The sequence below is a fragment of the Polypterus senegalus genome, chromosome 4, assembly GCF_016835505.1.
Source record: "Polypterus senegalus isolate Bchr_013 chromosome 4, ASM1683550v1, whole genome shotgun sequence".
Classification (NCBI taxonomy): domain Eukaryota; kingdom Metazoa; phylum Chordata; class Cladistia; order Polypteriformes; family Polypteridae; genus Polypterus; species Polypterus senegalus.
In genome coordinates, this window is record NC_053157.1 from 5,412,470 (window position 1) to 5,432,353 (window position 19,884).

Genomic DNA, 19,884 nt, shown 5'->3' on the forward strand with positions numbered 1-19,884 from the left:
TGCAAAAACCTCAAGTAAACTTTTTTCACATTGTCATTATGGGGTGTCGTGTGTAGAATTCTGAGGAAAAAACTGAATTTAATCCATTTTGGAATAAGGCTGTAACATAACATAATGTGGAAAAAGTGATGCGCTGTGAATACTTTCTGGATGCACTGTACACCTAACAGTCTGGTAGTCTTCTGTCCACTGCCAGTACACCATGACTCCCAGGTGCTTTTCAATAAGGGGAACTTTCAAGTTTCAGACTAGCCATCTATAGATTCAAATCTAACATTTTTACTTCCCATGTTAAATACATTAAACTTACTAACATTAACATTAAGTCTGAACTGACAAAAACCTTCCCAAGCCTGCATTCAATTGTTAATCCTAGGTTAACTGCCATTCCACCTAGTTTGGTATCATGTATAAACCTTAACGTATTGATAGAGGTTTGTACCCACGGTTACGCCCGTTTACTGCCCCTTTGCTGGCTTTGCGGGAAGTGAAATCGCTGGCTGAGCAACAGGTGATATTAATCACTGATTAAGCCTCTGGGAGGGTCATGATGCATAAAAACCTGGATTTTTCCTTTGGAGGGGAGTCAGGTTTTGTGTTTGCTTGTGTGTTTTTTCCCTTCTTCTTAGCTTTTCTATTAATTACTCGCGCGTGTATAATTTTATTTTCCACCCCTAGACGTCTAGTTTTGTTATGTAAACTTTTCTTATTTTGGGTAAATAAATGGAGTTTTCCCCAAGAATGTGGTGTTGTGCCAGCCGTAACACCACAGTGAAGACATGATGTGTTTTATCACTTTGGTTGTCAGATGTGGCTGCTTCAGTTCTAGAGGTTCTAGAGTAACAATTTAAACAAAAGGCACAGGCTCAAACCTATGTATGGATTTAAAATTGTGTTATACATTTAAGAAGTTTAGCTTTAACGACAACTAGAAAATGTAAACTGAAGTTTAGTGAATATGGTTGTGCTAATGCCATAAAGTATAGTTATAGTGTCTTTTAACAATTATCACCATACTATTTTGCACTATTACATGTAAACATAGTAGCTACAATAATCTATGGTTTGTAATCAAACCATTTTTGCTGTTCACTTTTATCTTTAAGGGGTCAACCAGCTAACTTGGGTGAACCCAGAATTTGGTTGTTAAACCAGCATAGAGTGTCTTTTAAGATAGATCACATGCAGATATTTGTCTCATGTCAATTTAAAGCACAGAGTGTACTCTCTAACAAGTCTTCTGCGGAGAACAGGATATCCTTAGTAAGCAGACAGAGTCTAATGCAAGGATATGAAGACATGCAGACTATCCTAGCAGTGTTAAAAGTAAATCTGAAAAAGACATTAACACATTGCAGCGTTGTCACCGACAAACACACCCAAACTCACTCACAATGGGCTAATTCAGAGGCACCAATTCACCGAATCTGGGATACCAGAATAAGTTGAATGCCCTGGGGGGAAAGTCTCAGTGAAAAACAAAATGCAACAAACTAACTCCACACATGATGTATCTTGACCCAAAACACTAAGGCAACTCTCATTGATAGTTATTTATGCGGTGAACAAACATCTGATAATTTGAAACTTGCTAATATTAATGAATGGCTGTCCCCCTGCAGCTCCACTCATGTAGTAGTGAAACAGGACAAACTTTAAAAAACAATTTAAAAAAAAAAATAGAATTCTGGCCAAGCGGAAGGTAGGTACGCTCCAACGTCAAACACTAGCACTATATCTGACCGTGTTCGGCTCAGATGGAGAGCGTCCCCCACGTGGGGAGAAGAGCACAAGGCCGTGATATCTCTGCCAGTGAGCAGATAAACTCTAAAACACACGTAAGCTGTGATCTCTCTCTCAAAAACCCCAAACATTACTCCTTAACAATCTAGAGATGATAATGTCTGCTGAATAAACAGGTATCGCTAGCTAAGTGGCTAGGCAGGGTACGCTCCAACACGTGACCAGAGGTGGGCTGACCTGAACAGAGGCTGGTGTGTGAGTGAGAAGGGGGGCCTGCCCCCCTCGACCTGCTGCGCCTCTCTCTCGGGTTCACCCAAATAAATCAGTACCGCAAGCGAACTATGATACTTGGTATGATGAGAGAAGTTGGAAAATCAACCAGAATGTTCATGTAAATTATAGAAAAAAATCCCAATCTAAATCCATTAAGTAGTTTTCTCGTGAAAAACAGATATAGACAGACAATGGAGACAGACAGAGGAGATAGACACATAGACATACAGACATTGCAGATAGACAGACAGACACTGAAGAGATAGGTAGACATATAAACAGAAAGACAGACAGAGGAGATAGACAGATAGATAGATTTATATCTATATCTATATACATATGATATAAGGCCAGATCACCATTAAAAGAACATCAGCCTGTTCCACTGTGGATCAAATGCAGTCTACCTGACATAATCTGCTGGCAGGTCACCTGCTCCTAAAATATGATCTAAAAGCACACGTCAGTGGTGTAACTTTAACCGTACCATGTCAGTTAGTCAGTTTTCAAAGCAAAAGTTAAACAAGAAAGGCTTTGTGTTTTCCTCTTGCCATTGAAATTACTCGAAAAATAGACAATAATAAAATGTCACAGGTGTCTTTGTATGAAAACATACAAACATAAAAAGTGCATTCCAGTGTGCGACTTGGACTGAAATTAAAATAGCACCTACAATGAGAATTTGTGACAAAAATAGTATGACGCTTTTGTTTTTAAATTTAAGCATATAAAAAATTTAATTCTGGAAATGTAACTGCTTAAATAATTAAAGGGAATCCCTCCAATGTTTCTTAAATGATCCTTTTAAGGGAGTTCATGCTTCATTTGGTTAGCTGAGCTCACAAGTTTTCACCTAATTTCATACATTGGATGTTCAGTAACATTTTACTATTAGTTTATATTAAAAACAAAAAAAAAATTACAAGATATGTTTGCACGATTCCTGTTGGACAAGGAGATGCACATAATTTGTTGCTTACACCCAACTGTCAGACGGATGTCAGTGGTAGTCAGCTCTACTGAAATAGTTGCACGTGGGTAGTCATTTTACATCTTTGACATCTTGTAAAGCACTCTGAGCTCACTGTTTGTATGAAAATGTGCTATTTAAATAAATGTTGTTGTCATGCACTCATTGTACAGTCGGCCTCTTTCTTTTAAACAGATACTTCTAACTAACATGTTAAAGATGCTTCATGACCAGAAACCTAACTTTATTTGGATCACTACACCACAGCTTTGAATGCTATGTCAGTACCTTGATAGAGTTCATCTTGTTAATCCTTGGCCTGAAGTTGTTTGGATCTCTTCTGAAAGTGATCTCGAGCTGTGCTAAGAACTTGTTCATTCCAGCAAGTAGCGTCTGGGGTCTGAAGAACACAAAGGTCACAAATGCTTTTTAAGATCAGATCCACAACTTCGACATACTTCTGTAGAGCAACCCTACACTCTGTGCATGCACAGTGCTGCACAGATGATGAAATCATGATTTAAAAATCATTCAACTAATTCTTCAAAAAATAAGAAATCAAAAAGACACAGATTATGCAATGTAGTTAACAATAAATCTCAAAAGTACAAATTATGCAAAGTTGTATGCTGCAGACTAGCAAGTTAATATCTAGATAAAACAAAACTCCAGGGATCCACTTTGTTACAAAAAAATGAAACCCTTGGCTGATTAAGAAAGTTGGCCAACTGGCATCTACCTGGGAAACAGTGCATTTGGAAACTGCCCACTCAGAGGATAAGGATTTAATCTGATATGTGTGAAGAGAAACAGCAAAATCCACTCTGAATGAATTTTCAAGCACTTTACTGTGGATTATTATGCCTTGTAGCAGGAAGAAAACCATTTTACTTCAGAGTGGCAGTCTCTATGGTAGTAATACCTTAAAGAGCTCATGGTACACACAAAGACTGGCAGATGTACTCACGTGTTGGCTATTGTACACTGAGAGGGAATCCCATCAAATACAATAACTCTGTCTGCTAAGTAAGTGGCCATGATAAAATCGTGCTCCACAACAAAGGCAGTCTTCTTAGCATGAAGGATAAAACTGGAAAACATACAAATAAAACTCTTAAAGAAAATATACTTTAACCTACAAATAGATAATGAACACAAGCCAAGCCAGTATTTGATAAAGAAACAAAAATGAAATACCCACCAAGTAAATGAAAATGTCAGCACGTGGACATAATGTGACAAGTTAGGAACTTACTTTTTAGGAAACATACAACATCAGTATTTTTAGGTTAAATTTATTTAGCAGCTTGACAATTTGGACATTTCTCATATAGTTTGCCATTGTACAGTATTGTTCAACACTGACTTGCATTACAGCATAACCCCTTTTTTAAAATCTGTTCTCTGTGAAAACATGAGATTCAAAATTTTTCTTGGGCTGGGTTTATACTTCACACGATGCAACGCAAACTCCAGCTGACGCTCCTGCTACGTAAGCATTTTACTGTTTACTAGATAGCCGACGCCCGCCGTAGCATACGGCGGTGTAAGAATTGGAACGGAAAACGGTGCATTGCCTTCATCAAACGTTTGTGTCAAGAAATAACCCACTGATAGGAAAAGGCAGTTGCTGGATCCTGGAAAATAGATGACGTTGTACAAAAACCCGTCGACAGAGAAGATACTGTCGTTCATTTTATAACAAAGGCTTAGGAAACAACCACTGCAGTAAAACAAAAATAGCAAGGAGCGAAACCAATGCCAATGGTCGAGAGAGTACCTTCCTGTAGCAGGCTACAGAAAAGACTCCCAAGGCGCACATGTGGCCGAAGTGAAAGGTAACGCGGTCAGGCTAGATATCAGGCGGTGACGGGACACCAATGGAGTCATGAGAGAGGAGCGGGGAACGCGGTAGTCCAAAGGAGAAATAGGACTCGAGAAAAGCAGTGTGGGGAAAGGCTTGGAAGATGACGAATAGGAATCGAGAAATGCAGTGTGGGCGGGATTGGGTTTGAAGAGGAAGCAGGACGAACCAGAAGAGAAATATATATAAGAGATACTTGCATGAGTGAGTACTTTACGTAAACCTGGAAGAATCCACCAGGTGGCAGTACGAGATATTATCATGGTGAGAAAAGGTTCGGCTTCGCTGTGCTGTGAATTGCCTGGAACACCCGTTAAATTCTGATTACACCTTACCGCAATATCTCTGAAAAGGATGTTTAATGATTACATCCATCAATCCAGGGATGTGCCCATTCCAACAAGCATTGGGCACGAGGCAGCAACAATCCCTAGACAAAGCATCAGCTCATCGCAAAGTGAATACAAGCAACTCTCACATAAACTGGTGTCATTTTAGTGTCAGCAAATCTGCATATCTTTGGTAGGAAACCGGAGCACTCTTGTGAAAACCCAGCAGGAAAACATGAAAACTCCAGGCAGGGAAGACCAGTGATGTGACTCCCTGTGAGACAGCAGTGCTACCGCTCCGCCACCATGTCACCCCCATGTGTGTAATTATTAACAGTATTCATTATTTAAACAAAATTAACGATTTACCTGTAAAATGTAGCATACATACTTAAATGCATTTCATCATGAAAGTGGTATTAAGTATAAATATGAGGATTCTAAATGTGCAGAGAGTTGGAATATCGTACATTTAAGGTGTGCTGTGTGGAGATCTATTAATGCTGTCAGGTCAGGAGAAAAATCCCAGAAAAAAAAAGACGGCACAAAAGATGGTATATGAGACTTGTAAAATATGTCGTGTCATTAAAATCGGGAATATGCGACGCTTGAATATAAAAGCACCACGAATGCACCTGTATGTCGGCATTTTGCTTCACCACATCGAACCATTCATCAAACATCGAAGCGCGCACATCGATCCTGTAGGATCCGCATAGCGGCTTTCTGTCACATGTAGATAGTAATCAGAAACTCTGACATCACATTCCAACTTTTATCACACTGCGCCCCGTGACTTTTTGCATCACATTAATTTCTGAAGACCTGCTCAGAGGATGCATCAAATGAACGCTGGGAACGCGTGGCAGCCATGATGCATGTGTGGAGCATGAAGTATAAATGAGCCCTTAGTCATCACTACAGAACACATGGGGTAAATAACATAAAAAAAAATATATCTTTGGACGGAGTATGTTTTTAACGGGTCAATGTTCTGCTATTATTGTAATACATTTGTAAGTGAAACAAGAATACATTTACATTTGGACAATTCTTGAAACTTGAAATATCACAAGATGCAGAGTTGAGCCTGGTGCCCTGCCACTGCTGGGAATGCCAATTTCAATCCAGGGATGTGTCCAAGTGTAGTTTCACTCTTTCTATCTTCAAACTGTCTGTGCATGTGGACGTTTGCAACCTTGTTCATGCCACTTGAAAGTTGTGTGGTGAGCTTTGTCCTGCCTTCACTTTGTCTTTCCAACATATTTCTTTATACACATTTCTGCCTGCAACCTTTCAAATCAAGTGTTCTGTTCATTTCCACCTTTTTATGCTTTAACTTCATGCTCTGCTATTTCCTCCTACAACAGTGCCTTGGTGATGGGCCAGTTTAGATTGCACGCCTTGTTATCTCCTGGTTAGAGCCCAGAGTAGACATGTAGGCCTCCAAGTTAGTTAATGACTCAAGGGAGGACACTAAACACCACTGCAACTTTACCCCACTGTCATGCCATTTCTGGTTCCGAATTGAGAGGCAAATAACCTGTATCAGTATACAGTTGTGCTTGAAAGTTTGTGTACCCTTTAGAATTTTCTATATTTCTGCATAAATATGACCTAAAACATCATCAGATTTTCACTCAAGTCCTAAAAGTAGATAAAGAGAAACCAGTTAAACAAAAGAGACACAAATATTATACTTGGTCATTTATTTATTAAGGAAAATGATCAAATATTACATATTTGTGAGTGGCAAAAGTATGTAAACCTCTAGGATGATCAGTTAGTTTGAAGGTGAGGTATTGGGTGTTTTCAATCAATGGGATGCCAATCAGGTGTGAGTGGGCACCCTGTGTTATTTAAAGAACAGGATCTATCAAAGTCTGCTCTTCACATCACGTGTTTGTTGAAGTGTATCATGGCACGAACAAAGGAGATTTCTGAGGACCTCACAAAAAGAGTTGTTGATGCTCATCAGGCTGGAAAAGGTTACAAAACCATCTCTAAAGAGTTTGGACTCCACCAATCCACAGTCAGACAGATTGGGTACAAATGGAGGAAATTCAAGACCATCGTTACCCTCCCCAGGAGTGGTCAACTAACAAAGATCACTATAAGAGCAAGGCACACGTGTAATAGTCGCCGAGGTCACAAAGGACCCCAACTGAAGGCCTCTCTCACATTGGCTAATGTTCATGTTTATGAGTCCACCATCAGGAGAACACTGAACAACAATGGTATGCATGGCAGGGTTGCAAGGAGAAAGCCACTGCTCTCCAAAAAATACATTGCTGCTCGTCTGCAGTTTGCTAAAGATCACGTGGACAAACCAGTAGGCTATTGGAAGAATGTTTTGTGGACCGATGAGACCAAATTAGAACTTTTTGGTTTAAATGAAAAGCGTTATGTTTGGAGAAAGGAAAACACTGCATTCCAGCATAAGAACCTTATCCCATCTGTGAAACATGGTGGTGGTAGTATCATGGTTTGCTCTTGTTTTGCTGCATCTGGGCCAGGACGGCTTGCCTTCATTGATGGAACAATGAATTCTGAATTAAATCAGAGAATTCTAAAGTAAAATGTCAGGACATCTGTCCATGAACTGAATCTCAAGAGAAGGTGGGTCATGCAGCAAGACAATGACCCTCAGCACACAAGTCGTTCTACTAAAGAATGGTTAAAGAAGAATAAAGTGAATGTTTTGGAATGGCCAAGTCAAAGTCCTGACCGTAATCCAATCGAAATGATGTGGAAGGACCTGAAGCAAGCAGTTCATGCGAGGAAACCCACCAACATCCTAGAGTTGAAGCTGTTCTGTACGGAGGAATGGGCTCAAATTCCTCCAAGCCGGTGTGCAGGAATGATCAAAAGTTACAAGAAACGTTTAGTAGCAGTTATTGCTGGAAAGGGGGGGTCACACCAGATACTGAAAGCAAAGATTCACATACGTTTGCCATTCACAAATATGTAATATTCAATCATTTTCCTTAATAAATAAATGGCTGCCTGTTCCGGCGCCCAGACTGACGTCATTACCACTTTCGGCTTATAAAGCTGCCACCTTTTCTTAACGAGATCAGTTCAGTTTTGAAACTCTACCAAGGCACATCTTTGTTATTCTCTTTGCCCTTCCGCAGCCAGGGAAAATATACCGGTGGTTGTCCAAAACCTTTTTCGTTTGTTGAGACTACTTCTTTTACAATAGCTATACTGAGCTTTACTTTTAACCCCTTAAACTTCCACATACTTGGGGGTTAATGCACCTCTGGACGCCAAATATTTTTTTGCTGCACTTTTTAAGTAAATGTCACAATTCACAAAGGAAATGTGAAATTTTAATGGAACACATTTTTTCATGCAAAGAGCATCACAATTACTGCAACACTGATCATTTTACACCCTGCCAATGAACTGTAAAAACTATTAAAAATAACTACTGCAACAATCTATTATTATATGTACTAGGTGCAACTGACGCCATTGATGAAATTCAGTAAATCACCGAGCCAACTGCGCTTGAACTGGCTGCACGCAAGCACACAGAGGTAAGAGCTGATGCTTGCAGGCTAGTCTAGTGCAGCGGCTAAATCCCAGGGATGCTGCAGTTCTGCCGGGGCCGACAGTGGTCACGAGCTGGCTGCTCAACGAATATATGGCACTGATTGATCGGCTCCAGTGTGCTGGCAAATAGCTCTGGGAAGCAACTATAGCTGGTTCAATGAATATACGTTGCTGAATATACTCGGCTCCAGCATGCTGGCAAATTGCATTAGGAACCGACTATTGCCGTCTCTGGCGGTTTAAGGGTTAAATTGACTCAAATTCAATTATCACAACTACATGCTGTCACCTGTAACATGGAGTGTTTTTTTTTTTTCTTTACCTCAGATTTAAAATACAGGTCTGGACACACAATAACAAAAGTATGCTTACCGTTTGATGACTCTGGCAGCCATGAGACGCTGCTCAGAATCCAAATATGCAGAAGGCTCATCAATTAAATAGACATCAGCTGGTTTACCCAGACAGAGAGCCAGAGCCACACGCTGCAATTCACCTCCAGAAAGATTCTGAACCTATAAAGAATATTTTAAAAAAGACTTTCAATTTAAAAGGTGTCCATGGGAGGAGAGGGTACCGAATAAAGATCAGTTGAAATGAATAAATAATAAATAGAGTCACCAGGACTCATTCCTAAGTGCAGTTTAAAAAAATTACCAATGAGGAAACCATTATGTGTAAAGACCAAGGGAGGTAAACTGTAGACATTCTCTTCTGCAAGCTGGCTCATACATACAACCTACTTACATCTTGATCAATGATGCTTTCAATCTGTAGTGGTTTCATTACGTCTGTTACAAACTGTGGGTGAGTGTATGCATCTCTGATCTTCTCGTGAAGAAGCTGTCGCACACTTCCCTGCAAAGAAAAAGAGAAGCACACCACCATCAGAAAAAAAAAACACTCCATGCTGCTTATTGTACATTTGGAAATATGTGGAGCTGCAGGCTTTCTTACTTTAAACTTTGGGCTGATCTTCTGTGGTTTATAGCTGACATTGAGGACTGGAACCTCTCCTACAAACAGAAGGGGGGAATAAAAAAATAAATAAATAAAAATCAGTCATCTAAATGCTCACACAATGTCTGATGTGCAAAGGTCAAGATAACCAGAGGGACACAGAGACTGCTTTTTTTCAAAATGTTACTCACAAAGGCAAGTTATTTAAATAAGGAGGACATCGACCAACTCAAATCACAATTCATGGCAGTATTTAGATTAGGGCTGCAACTAACAACTGTTAATAACTAGTTTGTTTTTTTATTTTTTTCATAGTTTGTGCCAAATTCCTATCATTTTATTAAAAATGAAAAAGCTTTCTTTCTTACACAATGGTTCCTAACAATAGTACATGATACATGTCAGAGCCCGATAGAGAAGTATACTGATATGCTCCTCTTCTCAGCCTCATATTGTACTGGCGATTCAGGAACACCGCAACTAAAGTAACAGCGGTAGGGTTTCATGTCAAGAAAGAGCACCACAGATACGATGTTTGCTCTGAGGATGTTGATGGAGAAGTAGAGAGATGGCCAGAAGGAGTTGCATTACGTCTTTGTGGACCAGGAGAAAGCATATGACAGGGTGCCTTGAGAGGAGCTGTGGTATTGTATGAGGAAGTCGGGAGTGGCAGAGAAGTACGTAAGAGTTGTACAGGATATGTACGAGGGAAGTGTGACAGTGGTGAGGTCTGCGGTAAGAGTGCATAGGTAGGATTACATCAGGGATCGGCTGTGAGCCCTTTCTTATTTGCAATGGCGATGGAAAGGTTGACAGACGAGATTAGACAGGAGTCCTTGTGGACTGTGATGTTTGCTGATGACATTGTGATCTGTAGTGAGAGTAGGGAGCAGGTTTAGGAGACCCTGGAAAGGTTGAGATATGAGGAGAGAAATGAAGGTCAGTAGGAAAAGATGGAATACATGTGTGTAAATGAGAGGGATGTCAGTGGAATGGTAAGGATGAGGGAGTAGAGTTGGCGAAGGTGGAGAAGTTTAAATACTTGGGATCAACACTACAGAGTAATGGGGATTGTGGAAGAGAGGTGAAGAAGAGAGAGCAGGCAGGGTGGAGTGGGTGGAGAAGAGTTAATGAGTGATTTGTGACAGATGGGTATCAGGAAGAGTGAAAGGGGAGGTCTACAGGACAGTAGTGAGACCAGCTATGTTATATGGGCTGGAGACGGTGGCACAGGAGACCAAGCTGGAGGCAGCAGAGTTAAAGATGTGAAGATTTGCATTGGGTGTGACGAGGATGTACAGGATTAGAAATGAGGACATTAGAGGGTCAGCTCAAATTGGACGGTTGGGAAACAAAGTCAGAGAGGCGAGATTGTGTTGGTTTGGACATGTGCAGAGGAGAGATGCTGAGCATATTGGGAGAAGGATGCTAAGGATAGAGCTGCCAGGGAAGAAAAAGAAGGCAGCCTAAGAGAAGGTTTACGGATGTGGTGAGGGAGGACATGCAGGTGATGGGTGTGACAGAACAAGATGACGAGGACAGAAAGATATGGAAGATGATGATCCGCTGTGGCAACTCCTAACGGGAGCAGCCAAAAGAAGAAGAAAATTTTATAACATTTCAATTCAAATGCAAAACCAGCATGTAATTTTCTTCCCCCCCAAGTCAAAAGATTATCTGCTCAAGTTTTGTAACACTGAAAGCCAAATGTAACAAAATATCCTTTCAACATAATAAAACAGCTCCCACCTTATTGCACTGTACTATTTTCTACAGAATACACCTATGAGCCAAGTCATTCATGACTTCACAAAACTCACTTCTGCAATTTCCTGATCAATGGACAGAACTGCAAGACTGTTCAGTCTCTCTTGATACATCGATATGCACAAGTCAGAAATTTCTCATGGATTTCAGTCAGCCACAGTGGAACAACTGAAATCTGGCTGAGGTTGGGGGACCACTTTAATCCTGTGGCAGGCATGGAGAAAATAGAAGCAGGGAGCCAATTTCTATAATGGCCCACTCTGTTCAAGTCCTCATGCATTCCCACCTTCTGTAGTCACATGCAGTTGTCACCACCACTCTTGCTGCTGTTACAAAAACAATGAATTTCTGCACAGACTGTCCTAGGCCCCCTACAATCCCAGTGCCGGGATAAGTGCTTCCATTTTATCCTTTATTAAAATTTCATCTGTCAAAACAATGCATAGTAACATATCTGGTTAGTAACTTTAAGGTTAAGTGTAACATTATCAGGGCAGTTGTTGACAAACGGTAGAAGGCTTTCAGCACCGTCAAGATGCAATAAGTTTAAATGTGACTGTCACATATTGCAAGCTTTTTTTTTTTTTTTGAATAAAATGGCATTTCGATTATATTATCGAAAGATATATCTATACTAATAAAAGGCAAAGCCCTCACTGACTGACTGATTGACTGACTCACTCATCACTAATTCTCCAACTTCCCGTGTAGGTAGAAGGCTGACCCCATCTTCACGAAATTTGGTAGGTGGCTTCCCTGTGCTAACCGAAACCGATGTACGTACTGGTGGTATGACGCCACTGTCAGCCGCCATATTGAACTTTGCAACGTCACTAATTCTCCAACTTCCCATGTAGGTAGAAGGCTGAAATTTGTTACTTATACCGGTAGTATGATGCCACTGTCGGCCGCCATATTGTCTTTGTTACTTATGGGCCCATCTTCAAGAAATTTGGTACGCGGGTTCCCATTGCTATCTGAATCCTACTTACGTACATATATACGTCCATAGCCTGCAGCTCGGTCACCGTGTGAGGCGGCGTTCGATCCCCAATCCCAACGCCTCCAACGTTGTTGGCTGCCTGCCTATATAAGGCCGTCCGTCTCTCCGGTCTCTACATTCCCTTCCTTGCTTCGCCACGGGATTCATGTCTCCCTGCTGATAACTGCAGCCTTTTTATTTAATCCACGGCTTCTCCGCTGTTTTATTGTTCGTTTATTATGATTATAGTTATTGTGTGGGTATTTTAGACTTACTTTACTTTGTTCAGGTACCCATTTCCTTTATCATTCCAACTGTACCCCCATTAACATGTCTATCGAGGTGATCACCATCGATCAAAGAACTGTCACTTACCGAGTGGTTTCCATGCCCGGAGATGGCACCTACCTTTTCCATTCTCTTTGTTACATATTGCACGGCCATATCAGGCTCACTCTTGATATCCGGAGGAACATTGTGTCTTATGTATTGAATGACTGGGACAGGTTCAAGGTGTGGACTGATGACGGTACAGGAGATAATTAGACTACACAGGAGCACTAGAAGAGTGAAATGCTTAAGCCCTTCACCTATGGATCTGCATGTGAGTTGATGGCTGCCACTGAATTGTTCGGTTGTCGCTTTCAAGTGTACTGAAATGGCCAAATATTTCACACCTTCCGACAACCGCCAATGCCTCTTAAACATCTTAGACTCACAGGTGACGATTTCAGTAGTGGACACTTTGATGTTTATGAAAGTTTAAACTCTCAAAAGATGGATGTGAAGTTATCGATGAAACCGGTTGTGTACTTACAACGCTTGACAGATGCCGAATGTCTCTTCAACACAACAAATCCTACAAATACCGTCGTAATTGAAACAAACCAAGAAACTCAAACCGATTATGACAGCAGCAATCCAAGCTGTGAGATTTGAAACAAGATTACTGTTCACATGGCCAACTGTACGTTACATGCTCAAGAGTAAGCTCAGCGCACAGCTTGGTCATATTACAACCGGAGGGCCAAACTCACAATGTGGTATACAAAGAGATCCTTAACAAATAATTATTGGTATATTTTCCCTCAGTTTAAAAAGGTTCTTTTTTATTTTCTTCTTAATAAAAATTTTAAGGCAGTAGTTCACCGCTGCGAAGCGCGGGTATTTTGCTATCCTACATATTATTGAGGACTCGCATTGTGCCCTGTATAAAGAGGACTTTGAGCTGGCAGAAGAAACAAAAGAAAGTGATATTTAGTATTGTGCTGGGCTATCCACAAATGTGAAGGACAAGACGGGTCACCACTAGATAGGCGTGTTTTTAATTCAGGTGATGCCACATAACTGTTGTGCTCCTGCACACTCATTTTTATAGATCTTACAAGACACCGACTTCTTATCAGATGAAATGACTCCACACTTGAGTTTTTCGACCCTCCATTGGATTTACATTCCTTGTTCCCACCATATATCAAAATGTGATTAATGGTAGTGCTGAAATACCTAACAAGGCAACTAGCCAATAATATTTATCGGCTAGCTGTTTTCATCACTGATTATCATCAATGACACTGGTTAGGTATTGCGCCCATAACTGTGATTGCTCCATCTTAAAGCATCGTTCAAAGAGACAGTAAGAAATGGCAGATATTTGAGAGGAAAACAGTAAGCATTGCACAGGAAAACACATCTTGATATAAACATAAATTCTTTTTGAGCTTGTGCCACAATCCAGCTCTCCAGCAGACTGGAGACAAGATGACCAGCTGGGGGAACTCATACAGAAGTTTACCTCCTTCATCAGGCTTAAGTCTTCCTGCGAGCATCCTGATGAATGTCGTCTTGCCAGTTCCTGAAAAAGTGAAAACATTTTATAAATTAGGAATAAATGTGTGCTTATGTCAGTCAACTTCATTTTTGGAAGAGTGACTTTCAAATTTAACAACAATTACAAATTGGGGAAAGATAAATCAAACATTCCAATACAATGAAACCTAAAAAGGTAAATACTTCTGAGGAATAACCTAATGCATGGCACTGTACAGCACTGTCATTCGTGGTATGGAGGATGCATATACTTCTAACTGCTATAGATTTACAAAAGCAGCTGCACAGATCTCATTCTATTAATATAAATCTTATCCACAAGTGTCCTGCAAATTTCCGGTACATGGCACACAAATGTTAAAGGAGGAGACAGAAACTCAAATAACCTTGTGATTAACTTTACCCATGTTCAAAGTAGGGTCATTTATTAATCACGATTACAATTATGGCAGCCTCGATATACTAATTGTTGAAAGTTGACGGTTACTGCATTTCATGTAGTACTCCTGCTCTCTCAGAAAACAAGCTGCCCGAGTGACAAACAAACATTCAATAAGCACGAGTTCACTAGCAAATCACAGGCACTGACATCACAGGACTATCTATGTACTATACCAGGGATAGCAACTTACGGCATACATGCCAAGCGTGGCACGCAGAATAATTTTCAATGGCACTCTGACTGAATTGAAATATAGTAAAAAAATATATTTATTTTAATTACAGCGCATGCATTCGTTTTGCAAATGTGACTCAAATGTAAAGGGAAACCATGTTTTCGGAGCAGGCTGTGGTACATTGAAACAAACCTTATTATTATTATTATTATTAAGTAATATATTGCCCTAAAATGACTCATAAAAGACAAAAACTTGATGCTCGCTCTTTTCAAGACTCCTGGATGAATGAATAAGGATGTGAACAACAAAAGGATTGTGCTGTGAAAGTGTCATGTCAAGTGTACAAAGACATTATCAAAGTAAACATCAGTTCACATTTAAAAACTGTGATGAGAAAAGTGAAGCTATAAAAAGGGCCGTTTCTGGGTTTAAGAAACAAAACTACTTTTATTAGTCAAATAATTGGAACCAAAAATAAAGCCACTGAATGTAGTTATACAATTGCTTCGTATTAATGGATTAATAGCTCAGATTAATAATAAAGAATGATTAATCATATTAGAATTCTTGATAATTTTTTCTTATTCAAACTATGTATTTTGTATTAAAAAAATGTAAATTTATAATGTGTAATACAATTTTAATAAATGTTTTGAAAATTATAATTTGACAAAACATTCTTTTCACTTATGATCCAATGTATTTTTAAATATTGAATGACCAATAATATAAGATCCGGTAATTATGGGCTTCAAAAGTATGCCCATGATAACTGGACCAATTTTGATACTATATACAGTAATCCCTCGCTATATCACGCTTCAACTTTCGCGGCTTCACTCTATCGAGGATTTCATATGTAAGCATATTTAAATATATATCGCAGATTTTGCGGACAATGGGTCTTTTTACTTCTGGTACATGCTTCCTCAGTTGATTTCATACAAGGGACGCTACTGGCGGATGGCTGAGAAGCTACCCAATCAGAGCACGCAGTTAAGTTCCAGGGTGCTGATTGGCTCAGCGACGGAGTGAAGAATTCAATTCTGCTTTGCGTTAACCAGGAAATCTCGTCTAGCTTATTCAGCAACAATGTGTTTTGCTGTGTAAAGAGTTAACTTTCGTCAATGAGCTGCTCGATCCAAATCTCCAAGACGCTGAGCGATGAAGATTTGGCCGAGATGACCAAGTCAGCGAGCAAGCAAGATAAGGAACAAGAGGACCCAGCACAGGAAGAAGACACCGGCCTAACTCTTGAGCGTCTTGTGACCATTCTATGAATGGCAAAAGGTCTCTAGATATTGGTTGAAGAATGGGACTCGCAAATGATATCGTAATGGCTGTAACATATGTGATTTTGGAGACGCTTGATATCTTTAAAATAACATTTAGGTTGTACTGTATATAAACAGTGTGTTTACATACATAATTTCAACGAATTGTACCAAATATCTAAGAGAATATAAAGGGTTTATGCTGTATAACTGCGCTGGAAATGTTTATAAGAGTGTGGGAGAGTTTATAAGGGCATAAAATATATAAAAATAACCATATAAACATATGGTTTTTACTTCGCGGATTTCACCTTTCGTGGGGGGTTCTGGAACGCAACCCCCGCGATCGAGGAGTGATCACTGTATAACAAAACTGGTAGAATTATGTCGGTATAAAAGGTTCTGCAGGACACCACTGAAAGTTTGCCAACCCCTGTACTATACGCTAAACACTATTTTAGATGTCTGATCCCAAACAACATCCTTTAAAACCTGTGAATACATATGATTTTTTTGCTGTATGGCAGCTGCTAGAACAAGTGAGAAGTATAATTAACTAGCCGGCCTCCAGTGCTCCGCCCACGTAATAGTGAAACAGGACAGCGAGGGGGACCCTGCCTGGCTCCCTACTACTGACATGACGCTTCCCCCTGCCTTCGGCCCGCAGCCGCTGTCTCGGATTAGTGTAAATAAACCGCTCCGGCAAACGAATTATGATTCTTAGTGCGATGAGAGAAGGCGCAAAATCAGTCGGAATGTTCAAGCAAATTCTAGAAAAAAGCCTGATCTAAATCTGTTAAGTAGTTCTCTCATTCGCTAGGTAAGCGGATGTAAAATATGCCCGAGGCTGGATGTAAGATTATATATATATATATATATATATATATATATATATATATATATATATATATATCTATACTAATAAAAGGCAAAGCCCTCACTCACTCACTCACTCACTGACTCATCACTAATTCTCCAACTTCCGTGTGGGTGGAAGGCTGAAATTTGGCAGGTTCATTCCTTACAGCTTCCTTACAAAAGTTGGGCAGGTTTTATATCGAAATTCTACGCGTAATGGTCATAACTGGAAGCAGTTTTCTCCATTTACTGTAATGGAGATGAGCTTCAACGCCGTGGGGAGTTTCGTGTGACATCATCACGCCTCCCACGTAATCACGCAGTACATAGAAAACCAGGAAGACCTCAAAAGCGCTGAAGAAAACATGCATTATATAATTGAGAAGGCAGCGAAACAATAAGAAGCGGCGAGTGACATATACAACCATATTCATGAGTTCTGCTACTTGGAAACAAAGCACGATGTAAACCTACACTTTAAATTAAGTTCATAGACAGGCTGCGCTGGCGTTTGTAATTTAGTGCCTGCCCATATAAGGCCGTCCGTCAGCGGCAATCCAATAGCAAACTGCCACGGGTAAATATTCACGGGTGAAGGACTGTGCTTATGGAGAGGAAGATGAGATGGTCAGGGTGGTGTTTGACACAAACTCAGCGAAACTGCGAGAGAAAGTTTTAAGTGCCAGGACTAAGGTAACATTAAATACAGCCATGGACATAGCACGAGATGGCACCAGCACAGCTGGGAACCTTCGATGCATGTACACCGAGTGGCTCACGTGAACTGGCGCAGTGCACAGATAAAAGCAACAGTTCCAAAGAGCTGAACAAAACCGAATTACACAATTGAAAAGGCAGCAAAAATATGAAGCGTCTGATAAGCATATTCATAAATCCAGCTACTGCGAAACAAAGCACACGTGGAAAAAGTCAATGTCCCGCTAAAGGAAGACAGTGTAAAAAACCGTGCATGCAGTGTGTCAGGTCTCAGATAAAGAAGAAGGCGAGCTGTTTATTGATGCAGTAAGAAACGAATCGATGAATGAAACCTGTCATCTTTACAGCGATTGACAAACACGGAATGTAACTTGAACACAACACATCCTACAAATACGAACCTGATTGAAAGAAATAATGATAATCAAATCCTTGATGACAGCAACACTCAGTAACACTCACAAAACAAATACTGTATATTGACAGTCATGTTACGTTATTTTTAAAATGTTCCCTTTTCTTTTCTAGCTTTTTAACACACTACTTCTCGCTGCGATACGGGTATATATATATGTATATATATATATCCCGATCTACATACTCGAATAATGGATACTTTATTCGCCATCAATGATTGTTTTGGTAAAGCCATACTCAGTGTATTCATTAGATGAACGGTAAAAAGTAAGAGCGAGGGAGGATGACTTATTGAGGCATGCAGGCTGTAGTGCGTCAACTCTATCTGAATTGCGCGATCACATTTGAAAAATATATCTTTTCAAGTTCTATTTAGTCCATATGTGTCAAACTCAAGGGCAAGGCCACATCCGGCCGGTGTAATTATATCCGCCCGCGAGATCATTTTATATACTGTATTATTGTTATTAAAGCCGGGTATATGAAGCGCTGGTAACACAATAAACTACAGATCCCATAATGCAGCGCTTCAGCTGCCTTGCGAACACTTACCGTTAATCAAGTCTACCTTATGATGCTGCAAGTTATTGCGAAGCTAGCTCACACGATGCTGAAGAGAAAAGTTGATTCTGAAAATAGAGCCTTTAAAAACCGATGGGAGGCTGAGTATATGTTTACTGAACCCGTGTGTCTCATTTGTGGAGCTAATGTGGCTGTAATTACAGAATTTAATCTAAGACGGCACTATGAGACAAAACATCAGGGTAACCTGAATGCAATGCAGAAGATACAGAAAGCAGATAATTAAATAAGAATCTGACACTTCAGCGGACGTTTTACCCGTGCACAATCACAAAGTGATTTCAAGTGAAGCTGCTTTTATGGGAGACACAAATGCACCAGTGCAACTTGCCCACTTTCCCTGTTGCCAAGTAATGTTAAACCAAGTCGTCACTACGGTGTTCCCAAATACGCACTTTGCTGATAAACTGAACGCACTGAGTTTGCACGGCGCTTTGGTGACTTTGAAGAACAAAAAAAGTCCGTCTACATGCGGCTCGAACCTTGTGCATGTTTGGTAGCACATATCTGTGTGAGAAGCTCTTCTCAGTGATAAAGACTAACAAAACAGCACACAGGAGTCGCCTCACTGATGAGCACCTGCAATCCATCCTGAGAATCTCCACAACACAGAACCTCACACCAAACAGAAACGAACCTGTGGCCAAGAAAAGATGCCAGGCGTCCAGCTCTAAAATGACATATGAGCAAAGACAACTGAATGATTTGATTTGTTATTGCACGTAAGGCGGAGTCATCCGTTTTAACAAACAGCGTATTGCACTGATACGAAATAGCTGTGTGTGTATATATGTAGATATGTATGTATATGTATATATATGTTTATATGTGTGTGTGTATATATATATATATATATATATATGTATTTGTGTGTATATATGTGTGTGTATATATGTATGTATATATGTGTATATGTATAGATATGTATATATATATATATATATATATATATATATGACAACAACACTCATCACTCACAACAGTGACAAAACAATTACATTGACAATCAGGTTACGTTATTTTCAAAATGTTTCCTTTTCTTTTCATTGCTTCTTTAACACACTACTTCTCCGCTGCGAAGCGCGGGTATTTTGATTGATAGATAGATAGATAGATAGATAGATAGATAGATAGATA

The 19,884-nt window shown here is 40.0% G+C and overlaps 1 protein-coding gene across 1 annotated transcript in view; it reads right to left on the reverse strand.

The window, feature by feature from the left end:
* The window catches only part of abce1 (ATP-binding cassette, sub-family E (OABP), member 1), an 80,143-nt gene that overhangs the window by 9,892 nt on the left and 50,367 nt on the right, over positions 1-19,884 (reverse strand). Inside the window, exons 12-17 of the mRNA XM_039750198.1 lie at positions 14,245-14,304; positions 9,698-9,756; positions 9,488-9,598; positions 9,113-9,255; positions 3,954-4,076; positions 3,275-3,386 (exon numbers count right to left, since the gene is read on the reverse strand). Coding sequence (XP_039606132.1) covers positions 3,275-3,386; positions 3,954-4,076; positions 9,113-9,255; positions 9,488-9,598; positions 9,698-9,756; positions 14,245-14,304 — 608 coding nt within the window. The remainder of the gene's footprint in view (positions 1-3,274; positions 3,387-3,953; positions 4,077-9,112; positions 9,256-9,487; positions 9,599-9,697; positions 9,757-14,244; positions 14,305-19,884) is intronic.